This window comes from Macrosteles quadrilineatus, unplaced genomic scaffold (assembly GCF_028750875.1).
Source record: "Macrosteles quadrilineatus isolate MER2022 unplaced genomic scaffold, UCM_ALF_1.0 Scaffold_8__2_contigs__length_117827958, whole genome shotgun sequence".
NCBI lineage: Eukaryota > Metazoa > Arthropoda > Insecta > Hemiptera > Cicadellidae > Macrosteles > Macrosteles quadrilineatus.
Window position 1 is genome coordinate 72,858,109 of NW_026542601.1, and position 13,005 is coordinate 72,871,113.

The 13,005-nt window shown below is 38.7% G+C and overlaps 1 protein-coding gene across 1 annotated transcript in view; it reads right to left on the minus strand.

Annotated features, from left to right (window-relative positions):
- The window catches only part of LOC129000960 (cell division control protein 45 homolog), a 50,560-nt gene that overhangs the window by 33,179 nt on the left and 4,376 nt on the right, over positions 1 to 13,005 (minus strand). The window contains exons 4-7 of the mRNA XM_054428058.1: positions 12,599 to 12,673; positions 7,405 to 7,587; positions 5,140 to 5,201; positions 4,591 to 4,797 (exon numbers count right to left, since the gene is read on the minus strand). Coding sequence (XP_054284033.1) covers positions 4,591 to 4,797; positions 5,140 to 5,201; positions 7,405 to 7,587; positions 12,599 to 12,673 — 527 coding nt within the window. The remainder of the gene's footprint in view (positions 1 to 4,590; positions 4,798 to 5,139; positions 5,202 to 7,404; positions 7,588 to 12,598; positions 12,674 to 13,005) is intronic.

Below are 13,005 nucleotides of genomic sequence, written 5' to 3' on the forward strand. Positions count from 1 at the left end.
AGGCATTAAATAGGAAAACTAAGCTGTTTTTATTCTGATCGGACACTCGGGCTCCGCCCCAGTGGCTCTGGAGTTTCCCATATTAACCTTATGAGTACTCATATTTAAATGGGATTAATGAATCTTAACAGCTGTTTCAATTAAACAAGTTGGTTCTGTTCTATGATGTTCAAGAGCATTAAAGTTACAAGGATTACCAACAGGGTGCAGCACTATTATTTCTTTTACATTTATGACAACAGCTAATTTGCAACCAAAAGGTGAGTGAGCGTAGCGAACGAACTTCAACCTGGAGGCGAGTTAGCGTAGCGAACGAGCTAACCTGAAGTCAAGTGAGCGCAGCGAACGAGCTCCAACCTAAAAGTGAGTGAGCGTAGCGAACGAACTTCAACCAGGGACGTGGTTGAGCCATGCAAACGAGCTCGCTTACAAAGTTAAACGGGGCAAAGCCCGCGGGTACAGCTAGTCCAGGTATATTTTGATTAACTACAAACGCTGAAAAACTTTAACTCCTGATAATGACATACCATGAGTAAATAAATAAATTCAAACATTTATTTAGTGCTCATTATTAGTAGGTATCCAACAAAAATTATGGCAGTTTCAGTTTCAAGTTCTGTTCTCCAAACCAAGACATTTCCAAAGTTTTGGGGGTTTGAGATTTAAGATTGGATTGGGTTTTAACACGTTACCAATAAAAAACACAGGTAAAAAATTACACTTTATCAAACAATGGTTAATCAAATCAAATCAAATCAAATCAAATCATTTATTATCATGGACATTTACATGCATTGACATTGTCAGTGGAGCAGAACATAAAATTTCAATGTTCATTGTCTAAATAATCAGAGGTAACTTGGGTATGAGTCTATGTTGTACAAATTCCTTTTAACTACAGGGTTAACAATCACAATAGACTAAAAACAATTTAACAAATGAACAATTAACAAAGTAGAAGAAAACAAAAATAGACTATATAGAAATAATTAACAGATTTGGATACAAAGTTACAGACTTATCACAGGTTGTTCTAGGAACTCTTCAATACTGTAAAAAGGATTTCTTAAGAGCCAGTCACTGAATTTTTTTAAAAATATTTTTTGTGGATACTTATTTACATTAATAACTACCTTATTATAAGCTTTCTTACACATAACAACATGGCTATTTAAAGATTTGCTCAAACGGAGGTGCTGGTAACTTATTTGATGTCTACCACGAGTATTGTAGGGATGTACATCTTCATTCAGGACCATGACTGGTAGTTTTTTTAAAGAATAAATAACAAGTTCTAAAATATAAAGGTTAATAACAGTAAAAATCTTTAATTTAATAAAAATAGGCCTACAATGTTCAAGATCAGCTGAACCATCAATAATTCTAACAGCTTTTTTTTGTAATATTAATACTTCTTCAATTCTTGAACAATTGCCCCAGACAAGCAAGCAGTACTTAATTATTGATTGAAAAAAAGCAAAATAAGCCATCCGGATATATTCTGGAGTTACACAGTATTTCAAATGTTAAATGACCGTCTGTTCGGTTGGCACTTAATTTTAAAACTTACACTAAATTAAACCTTCTTTATATACTTTTTTAAAGAGAAACAAAATATGTATATAAATATAATGTAAAATAAATAAGAAAATAAATAACCTCTCCTTAATTAATATATAGATAATATTGCCCCATTTAACAAAACAAAACAAACTATGACTGATGTCTAAACGAGCTTCAAAAGGTAAACTGAAGTTTACTACACTAAGTTTTTTTTTTCTAAACAAACTAAACAAAAAGAAAACAGGGGTATTTCTATATTATATTAAGTTGAAAAATTAAATTCTTTAATAAAGACCCATCTATACTGCCAGGCTCTTTTCAAATAATCAACCAAGACATGCCAATTCCTCCCATTAAGGTATTCAAAATACTCAATTTCATTTAGGACATTTTCCCCAAAATATTACTTTCTTAATTGCTTTAAAATAGGACAAACTGACACAAAATGGTAAACTGTCTCGTATTCATTTAAATTACACAAAGAACAATTATGATTTTTATCAATACAAGGTTTATAATTAAGGTCAATTAATTCTCCCCTAGCCTTTATTGCCCATGAAATTATATCACGATCTTTGGTGAAAAGCGGACTCTTATCGCCCAGTTCCGGGCCAAGGTCAAGCATTGATAATTGTTTATGGAATACAGAGGTACGAGCTCTGCCGATGCACTCCCCCTCCACTTCTCCCGCAAAACCTCCATCACTGATTGTAAATCTGTTCTCAGCCTGTCTGTCTCAACAACATCAAAATGAATATCAATGTGGCAAATTTGTCCTAATCGTTCCCATTCTCTGCACCAAAAAATATGTTTAGCCAGAACCTGTTTCGCTAATATACTGGACAACCTGTTATGTGGTAGGGATAACACCTTCAAAATATAATTTATTTGTGTATTTAAGGTATAGAAAAATCATTTCTCGAATCCAGTTTCTAAATATAGTAAATAGTTTGGAGTGTTGCACGGCAACTTCAATAATTTTTTAATAAACATTTTTTGCAATGATTCAACTATATCGCTTTCAATGTATCCCCATACCTGAGCTCCATAACATATGACAGCCCGCACGACCGATTCAAAACAAACAATCTTTGAGCTCAGCGGTACTTTATCGTTCATTATAAGTTTATTCCAAATTGAACTGATAGCAAATTTACCCATCCTACATTTTTCCGTTAAATACTTATTCCAAGAACAAGAACTTGAAAGAGTTATTCCTAGATACTTGTATGTGTTAACTACTTCAATTTTATCACCTTTATACAACCATTTATCTTTATTATTTTTTTATTTGTTTAAATTTACAATGAGATTCCACATATTGCAGTAGGTCTCCAGGTTTCTTATCATGTATTGAAGCCCAGTTCTTGTTGGAGAGAGGAGAATAATGTCATCCGCATATAAAAGCATGTTAACCCTAGTTCCTCCAAAACTACAACCTCCCCCCACCGCTTCTGGTAGGTCGTTTAGGCTGAATAAAGTAGGTGAGAGAATACATCCCTGTCTTAAACCTGTATTGGTGTTAAAACTGGTTGTGATGCCATCTCCACACCATACACTTGTACTGGTTTCACTGTAATAGCTTTTCAGATTGTTGAGCATACAAGTTGATATTCCCAGGTTAGACAATTTAAACAACAATGGCCTTTCGATCAATAGTGTCAAACGCTGAGCTAAAATCAGCAAAAAACGCGTATAATTTTTCTCTTTTTTGAGCCAATCTTAATTTAATCATACAAGTTAGATTAAAAATATTATCAATAGTTGAGTATCCTTTTCTAAATCCTGCTTGAAAATCCGTTAGTATTTGATTTTCCCAAATAAATTTTTGCAGACGATTATTATGAAGGCTGGTGAATATTTTTGCAACGCAATTTATAAAAGACAAACCTCTGTAATTCTCAACTGAATTTATATCCCCTTTTTCATGCAAAGGAAAAAATATGGATTCTTTAAAAGAAGTAGGAACCAGTGGCATTTTAACATCTGCACACTCTTGTCAGCAGATAAATTAATTTAACATTAACTTTCATTATAAAACAGGCAACAACTTTAAAATGAGAATGGAATGTTTAGTTATGTAGTCAAAATATCCAACTAAAGGTACCACAAGGTCTGTTTCAAAAGGTTACAAGTACTTTTAGTTCATAAACAATCCTCAACTAATAATCATTGACATTTTTTTCCAACATTTTAATGATAAAAATTCCAGATTTTAGATGAATTTTGAATAAAGGAACATTATTCGTTTAACACAATTTCATGATAGACTAACAGTAGAACCCATCATATTCGACCATGACAGGGCCGGGCCATGGTCGGAACAGCCAATAGGTCGGATATCGGGAGGAGTATAACCTGCAGTCTCCACAGCTTCGATAATCGTCTCCCACGAGCGTAACTTACAGTCTCCGCCACTTCATTAGACCACTTCTCCCGCATTGGCAGCAACACCCGTGAGCGTATCTTGTAGTCTCTTCGACTTCTGTAATCATCTCCCGCGACTGTAGCAACTTCTGATATCGGCGACAGTGGTGATGGTCTGCCGCGACTACCACAACATCCGCAATCCTTTTGGCTAACCGATCGCACTCGGCGTTAATACCCCAGACAGGAAACAACTAAACAAGTAGACGGTCGGACACTAGGTCGGATATCCCGAGGAGTCGGTTTTTCCGAGGTTGGATATGAGGGGTTCTACTGTAGTTAGCTGGAAACTTTGTGATTGATACTTCAGTTTTCTTGTCAGAAGAGCGTCTTGGAGGTTTCACTCAGCATTTAGCAGTCATTGATTTTGGTAGATTAATAACAATAACTAATAAAAGCTGTCATAGAAAGTTTTTTTTTTAATGCACAACATTCATGTTTCCAATTTTAAAAAGCAGTTACAAATTATTCTAGATATTATTCCAACTTACAAGTGAATTACATGTTTTTGCAAGCTATTTATTCTTGCAACAGACTTGAACAATTTGCACCATGTCAGTCAAAATATAATTTTTGAAAGCAACTATAGAAAAAGGATACTCTTTATCCCCAGTGACCCTTGTAGCAGTGGTGTAGTTGCTGCAGGTCTCACTTCTGGAGTGGACACTCGATTGGTCATCATCAGTGGTGGTGATGGGGGGACAGAGGCGGCCGATGTGCAGAGTGATGCGCTCGATCTCGGACTGGTACCGCTCGACAGTCACCTGTCGCAACACCAGCTGAGAAGTCACTCCAACAATGCCCCACCTAAGAAAAAGGGCAAAAAAAATCAAAGAGCAAAAATAGGCTATCTAGACTATTTATATGTCTTTGGATATTTTCACTATTTTTTTAAGAGTATATTAACTTGAAAAGCTGGAAGGTAATTTTGAGTTAACAGCCAAAATAAACCTATCAGTAACTTTGACAAACTAACACCTAAAATCTCACTCTGCTATCAGGGGGAATAAGTATTTTCCCTCAATAACACTAAGGAGTATATCATGTAGAAAGTTTATACCAGTCCAACAAAAAATGTGTAAAAGAAGATAATAATTGAACCTAATACCGGTAGGCCTAATTTAAAAATCACAAGATATTGAAACTTACCATAAAACATCAACATTGTCCTTGGAGAGTTTCCACGCAAGTTCATACATTAAGATTGCACTCTGAAATAAAAAGAAAGCATTAGCAAGCGTTTTGGACGTTTAACAACTTCATATCAATATACACCATAAAGGTTGAAGTACTAGAGCTGTAACTAAAACTAGCATGCATTTAACTTAAAATATTTTCTGGTTTTCTGATTCATTAGTCTATTGTAATGTAATCCTACACTTTAAGAATTTTTACTTTAGCTTAAATTCCATTGTGGAGTAACCTCTGATAACTGGGATTTGACAAAAAAAAGGGTAAAATTACCTTGTATATTGCCAAGGGATTTTGATTTTTAGCCGAGCTACTAAGGTTTTGGAGCTCGAAATGGCTTTTTTACATCTAGTTTATTTCCATTTCAAAATTCCAGACTATTCAAGACTAATTCCAGATTTTACACAACTAGTTTTTTCAACAATTAGTGATGTGTCGATACCAAAATGTATCAATTCTCGGTTCGTGTTACCATTTTTAAAGTTTTACAAATTTTCTAAATAATTTGGTCCTAAGTTATACTACCCCTGTCTTTATGTCAAAAGAAAATGCAGCAATGACAAATTCTAAGAGGCCAATTTGGGTTTAAACCCTTCTCAACACAGTAAATAACTACCATATCAAAGGTAAATGAAGATCTAACAACGAAAATACAATTTTATCATAACTAAGTGTGCCAGCCTGATATTTTTGTATCAAATCAAACTAGAGGTAATAGTGTGAACATCTGCTGTCGTGAATACCTTCCCCAATCACGGACACAACATCACTATCTGTCGTGGCAAAATCCTGAAAATCAACAGAATTGCCATCTTTGTCTCCCACGGTCACAGAAACATTATCAACGACTCCTGCGATTGTGGCAAAACCACAAATATCTTCCACAAGCATGTGGACATTATCATCGTCTAGCGTGATCGCGACAAAATTCTGTTTATATTCCACGGCCGTATGGACATCATCAGATTTGATTTCTCTTTGTTCATTTACAGTACAAGTTTTTATACAATGAATAGCGTCAAATAAATAATATACCCCGTCGCAGCAAACCTGCAGACTAAGCAAATTTTTTGGTTTTTGGAATTTTCTCCGTAACCATTTGGCGCATAATAACGCTTCAATATACTAAATTATTTGTTTTTTTAAGCTCTACAAAATGATTTGGAAAGAAATTGCTAAATTGTAAGTTTTTAGGATCAAAAATGGGAAAACCCAATTTTTATCCCATAAAACCCCCCATAGACCCCTGTTCCCATAGTCCGATCATGCTGGTTCGCGAACTCGTTTGAATAAACGTAGGTTTATCGTTTGTACCAAATTTCATCAAAATCGGATGATTTTTGCTCGAGATATCGCACTAACGGACACATATATTACATATTAATACAGGGTGATTGGTACTCAGTGACAAAAAATTTTTGGTGTAAGTACAAAGTAAATGAAGTGTGATGATGCATATAAAAGGTTCCAAGAATAAAAATTAGCTTACCAAAAAATTATTTTATGTTTTTCAAAAATAACTATGTTTTTAAACTTAATACAGCTATTTCTCAATTACCTAAAAATGGATTTGAGTAGATAATGTCATTTTCGTGTTCTACATTAAATTTTGAATAAGAATAATAGAAAATTATGGAGGATCAGTTGTAAAAACTCCATTGTAAATAGATTCAAAGATGAAAATTAAGATGTTTGATAAAAATTCAAAAACCATTGCTCTATTGTATTTGTTCACAACCTGTGTACAAGAAAGTGTCAATATATAGTAAATAAAAACTGTGCCATTTTATAAGCTTTCTAACCATATGCTACACCATTGAGCTGTGTGTCTGCTTATGTACGCTTTAGTGGTTTGAAGACTACAAAACATGGTGTCTTTAGCATTTAAAACATAGAAAGTCGGCATGTATTAAGCAAAAGTAGTATTTTTGTTTCAGCTTGAACAGAACAGTAAAAAAGTTCCCTGTTTTCTGGTATTCAAACCACTAAAACAAACAAAAGAATATCTAAACCTCAATAGTGTAGCATATGGTTGGAAAGCTTATGAAGACATTAGGCACATTTAATCCACACCATGTACAGTTATATATTGTCTGTTTACATCAATTATTTCATTTGATGAAATGCCAATTATAGAAAACGCTGACCTAAATAAAAATTAGCCTACCTATTAAAAAAAAAAATCTTAATATCTATGTTTATAAAACAAAATAATCCACTAACCGATCGGCCATAGTAAGTGAACTGGGTGTAGTCAAACATGATTCTGTTCCGTTTTTCCTCCCACAGTCGTCGCTCTCTTCGTCTCAAAATAGAAGCCTCGTTCAGTCGTTGTCGCTTTGCCCCTCTAGACTCACCCTCTGTCTCACTGTCAACTTCTTCTTCCTCACTGTTAACCTCTTCGTCCTACCATTCAAGAATAGATACAATCAATGAAATTAAGGTTTTGATTTGATAACCAACATTTTTGCATTTCTTCTCTGTACTCTTTAACGGATGTAAAATGGTAAGTTTTGAAATTTCAATAAAACAAATTAATACTAGCTAATCTATATGTGATACAAAATTAAAATATAATGAATCTTTCAAACTTTGAAATAAAAACTGGATTAAGGGGGTACCGGTATGGAATATTAAATGAACGAGGCTGGTTAATGTAATTCTTGCAAGAGAACTGAAGAAAGTAAAAATTAGAATGGAAATAGAGCTGGCGAGAAGATTAGTGTGCTAATTTAAACAGACAATCTTGTGTTTAAGAGTTCATTGAGTCTTATTGAACATTATAGAGGCCTATTATTTACTCTGATATAATCAAATCGTTAAATATTAAAGTCTTTTTTTTGGGGGGGGGGGGGCGAGAGGTAAGCGTAAGCTCCTCAGGGAGGGGGAGCTGTCTATGACAGCTCCTCCTTTAAGAACGCTGTTAGTCGACTTTGTCCTGCAAAGTCGTACTGTGCTATGCACAGCCTGCAAGGGGTGCCTCTGCACTCGCTGAAGGCAGCGGATCTAGCGCTGGCTGTGTCGTGACTAGACAGCCCTAGGGTAGGGAGCGGCTGCTCTAGTACTGGCCTTGGGCGGAGGTGACATTCACCTATCCGGCCAAGGCCCAGCTAATGCAACCGCCAACTGTTACAGGCATGTGTGCAGCTGTGACAGGACTGAGCTGGAGACGATGAGGGGTCCAACCGCGAAAGAGTCCAGTCTTGGACATTAGCAGGCGTAGTGAGTGGGTCATGGTTCGGCTGCTAAACTGCTAACTTTTTGCTTTTCTTGTTATAGCAATGGCTGAAAGTAAACAAACGGAAACATTACCCCAGGTGGGTACCTGCTCAAGCGGGGAATCCCACTCCTCCTTTTTGGAGGGCAAGCCCATGGATTCTGGGGAGGGCAACAATCAGCTTACCTTTAACAATGAGCGCGTTCTGGGAACATGTACCGGTGCATCGGTGCCGCACCGGTGCAAAAAATGTGTCGTTCTGGGAGACCGGTGAGTTAACCTAGCAGACAGCTATTTCCTCTTTTTCCTCCACCGGTGCAAGATTTATGCACCGAAGAAATTGTATGGTGCATAATACACCCGCGGCCTCTGATTGGTCAGTTTCTTTGACAACAGCTTGCAGCTACGGCAAGATGGCGGGTCCATCGAATAATGTTCATTAGTTTTATAGGTTATGTTGCGTAATGAGTGAAAATTTGTTCAATGAGAGTGTTATACGGTAATAAATAATAATTTTAAAATAATTTATTTCGTGAGGGCAAGTCTGTTTGTTTGATTTAAACATTATAAAGCAAATAGAAGGTGAATGTGTAAATTATAATCCGATGTGTACCGTAAACCGGTGACTAACCGTTCTGGGATACCAAGACTCTTGCCCCGGGGCAGCACCGGTGAGTAAGTCACCGGTTAATCTGCACCGGTGCACCGGTACATGTTCCCAGAACGCGCCCAATGATGTTACTGTGCAGAACACCGCAATGGAGACGGAACCTGGGGAGACCTTGGACACGCCAGAGATCTTCTCGAGAATTACCCTGCTAGCTAGAACTCCACCCAATTCATCAACTGATGTTCTTGAGCTTTGTCATAGGTTAGATGCGGACCTGAACAAGCCACTAGACACCAGCAACGCTGGCGATTCTCTGTCTCTGGCGGACGCATCGTCCGACTCTAAAACCGTTTTTACAGTTAAGACCAGAACTGAGTATAATATGTCTGTTAGAGAAAGGAAACAGGCTGAGATCCCTAACAAACAGTGGAGAAAGAGGAAGCAAGAGTCCTTGAGTTCTCCTGGGGAAGGTTCTGGCGTATCACCAATGCGTAGAACCGGACCCGATAGTAACCCAGGGTCTTCTCAAAATCCTCCTCCTAAGAGAAATAAAAAATCTAATCGATCAGCAGATGGATCCGTTGCAGGAATGGTCAGCTACAGAGACCAGCTTGTGGGTCACAAGTTGGCAGTAGCTCCAGCGGCCTAACCTGACGCGAGATTCTCTGTTGAGGAATGTGACTTGTTGCAGGACAAACTGATGGAGTTGGTGTTTGGTGATGATGGCGCCAATATTCCGCATCAGTTTGAAAAAAATTACCATGAGAAGGGTGCTCTTTTCGTAACTTGTGGTAATTCTGAAACAACTGACTGGCTAAAGAGGGTGGCACCGAAGCTAGCGCTGGGAAGTGAGGGGAGTATGGAGGTCATTGTAGCAGACTACAAGGATCTGTTGCGCACGACTAAAGTGCTCCTCCGCACTGACAGGCGCCTGGCCAAGGTTGAAGCCTCTAAAGTGTTTGTTCAGATTGAGCGGCAAAATCCTGGTGTCACGACAAAGGACTGGCGCGTCATTGGTGGAAAGAAGAAGGATGATCATTAGATTCTTGTTCTTGCTATTGATGAAATGAATGCGCAGGTTCTGAAAGATTGTGGCTGGATTATCTACCTGGGCCTGGGGAAACTGCAGCTCAGAGTTATCTCTGGTGCTCCCTCTGATGACCCAGGTCCTTCAAGTGAACCTACAACACAGTAAGGCTGCCACGGCTGTGTTCTGTCTGAGCACGGTTAAGCAGTCCTTAGATTTTGCCTTGATTCAGGAACCCTGGGTCAATAATTTAAGAATTGCGGGGATGGGTACTATTAAGGGTAGCATCATTTCTGCGTCTGTACCACACCCTAGAACTTGCATTTGGGTTAAAGAGGGGCTAAAATGTAATCCAGTTCTAGAGCTTTGTTCGAGGGACGTAACAGTAATTAAGACTGTATGTACTAAATCTAACATAAAACTGCTGCTGGCCTCTGTTTATATGCCACAGGGCAACGATGGATTGTTCCCATCGGCCGAGGTCAGAAGATTGTCCAACCTCGCACATGAGTCTGGATCCGAACTCGTGATAAGCTGCGACTCCAATGCCCATAATACGGCCTGGGGATGCAGGGACACTAACAACCGAGGTAGGTCACTTCTAGAGTACCTACCTAGCTTCTTGCGGCCTACTTGTTGCAAACGTAGGCTCAGAACCAACTTTTTTAAGCAGAATAGGCCAATCAGTAATTGATCTTACCCTGTGTTCAGCGGGTATGGCTGACAGGATTATTGACTGGTCAGTGTCCCTTGAGCCATCCCTGTCTGATCATAGGCACATTGTCTTCAGGTTGGGGAATTTCTGCGGCGAGGTTCGCTTGTTCAGGAGCCCAGGTAAAACCGACTGGGCATCCTTCAGAGCTGATCTTCGGGGCAGGATTGCCTCAAATCTGAACACATCTCTTATAAACACAGTTGATGCGCTTGATGAGGCGGCAGATCGTCTAACTAGGTGCATAGTTACATCCTTTGAGGATAATTGTCCTTTGCGCAAGGGCAAGAGCAATAGGGCTAGCTGGTGGGGTCCCGAACTTGCTTTCTTAGGAGGAGAGTTAGGGCCCACTTAAGGCGAGCTAAGATAACTAACAATTGGAATACATACCATACTGTTCTCACAGAATATAACCATGCAGTACGAAAGGCCAAAAGGCTTTAATGGAATAATTTTTGTGGAAATTTAGAAAGTATCAAGGATACTTCTAGAATACATAAGGTTCTTGTTAGAGACAGGAGACAGGCATGTTACTCTTGGTGCCGTTGAGGGACCGGAGGGTGTAATGGCTTTTGAACCTACCGAAATACTAAAGGTTATGGTAAAAACTCATTTCCCTGGTTGTATTGTTTCTGAAGTGCAGCAGGAGGAGGTGAGTCTAGAGCGGCCAAATCTGGGCCGTCGTGCCACTCATTCTATGTGGAGCACTGCTTGCCGCATAGTCACCTTCAGCAAGGTAAGATGGGCTGTTGGCCTATTACGAACCTTCAAATCGCCGGGTCCTGATGAGGTAAGACCTGTTTGTTTGCAGGAAGGTCTTGACACAATTATACACCCACTCTGTAAACTTTTCAGAGCCAGCTTAGCCTTAGGACACATTCCCTCAGGGTGGTGTAATTCTCGTATTGCATTTATTCCAAAACCAGGGAGGGATAGTTACACTGATCCTAAGTCATTTAGACCCATTTCTCTATCTTCTTTCTTCCTTAAGATCCTAGAAAAGTTGGTCTCAAGATATATGATGGATACAGCTCTCAGGACACATCCTATTCATAACAATCAGCATGCGTAGACCGCGTTGCACCAACTTGTAAGCAAGATTGAGAAGGCTCTAGAGAGCAGTGAAGTGGCCCTGGGTGCCTTTCTTGATATTCAGGGTGCTTTTGATAACACTGGCACCCCAGCGATTCTTAATGCGGTGAGAGCAAGAGGTTTTCACGGTATCATATGTAGATGGATTGAATCCTTGCTTCACAGTAGGAAGGTCAGGCTCTAACTCCATAATGACACGATCGAGGCAAGAACTACTCGAGGTTGCCCCCAGGGTCGGGTTCTTTCTCCCCTCCTTTGGCATTTGGTAGCAGACGACCTTATAAGGACCCTCAATGAAAGTGGGGTTTTCGCCTTAGGTTACGCTGTTTAGGGCTTCCAAAAAGGTTGCCTCTGACCTCTTGAGACTAGACAGACGAAGAACTAAATTAACTGTTGAACTGATAACTGGTCATGGGAGATTCAGGAAACATTTACAACGGATGGGCTTATATGATGGTGAACCGATCTGTAGGTACTGATAGGTCAGAAGAGACAGCTGATCACTTACTCTTTGATTGTAACGAGCTCTCTGACGCTAGACTGATAACCCTTGGAAATATGGCTAGAGGTAGGCTAGATATCTTCCTGAGGATGAACTAATTGGGAAGCTACAGGCATTCATTGGGCGCCTTAACTTGTAAGGTCAACAAGAAAACAATTGTCTGTGGTGCGCAATAATTTGATTTCGGATGAAGTGCTTTAAGGTCTCGACCTGCCCCTGTTAGATACGATAAGATAAGATAAAGTCTTTTTACTCACTGTATCGTCATTGCCGAAAATATCGTCAAAGTCTGGGATGGTCTCTTCATCGCCTGGTTTAGGCACAATGTATATCTGTCAAATTAAACAAATCAATTAGGTACCAGAAACTGAACACAAATTTGAGAAAGTCTAATTGAATTGCACACAATAATACACAGTATGAAATTACACAAAGGCATACAATCTAAACAGCTAACTGTTTTCATCAAAGTTACAAGCTCAGGCAAAAAACTTACTTTATAGTGTAATTGAGGCTGTAGCTGCTAAACGGGCCTATCTTGAAAACTGATGTTTAGAGATAATCACTGTAACAGTTTAGAGGTTATGTTTGGCTGTATGCATTGGCAGTGTATGCTTAAAGGGCCAGGTGACACCAACTGACTTTAAGAGTCATATGAATAAAA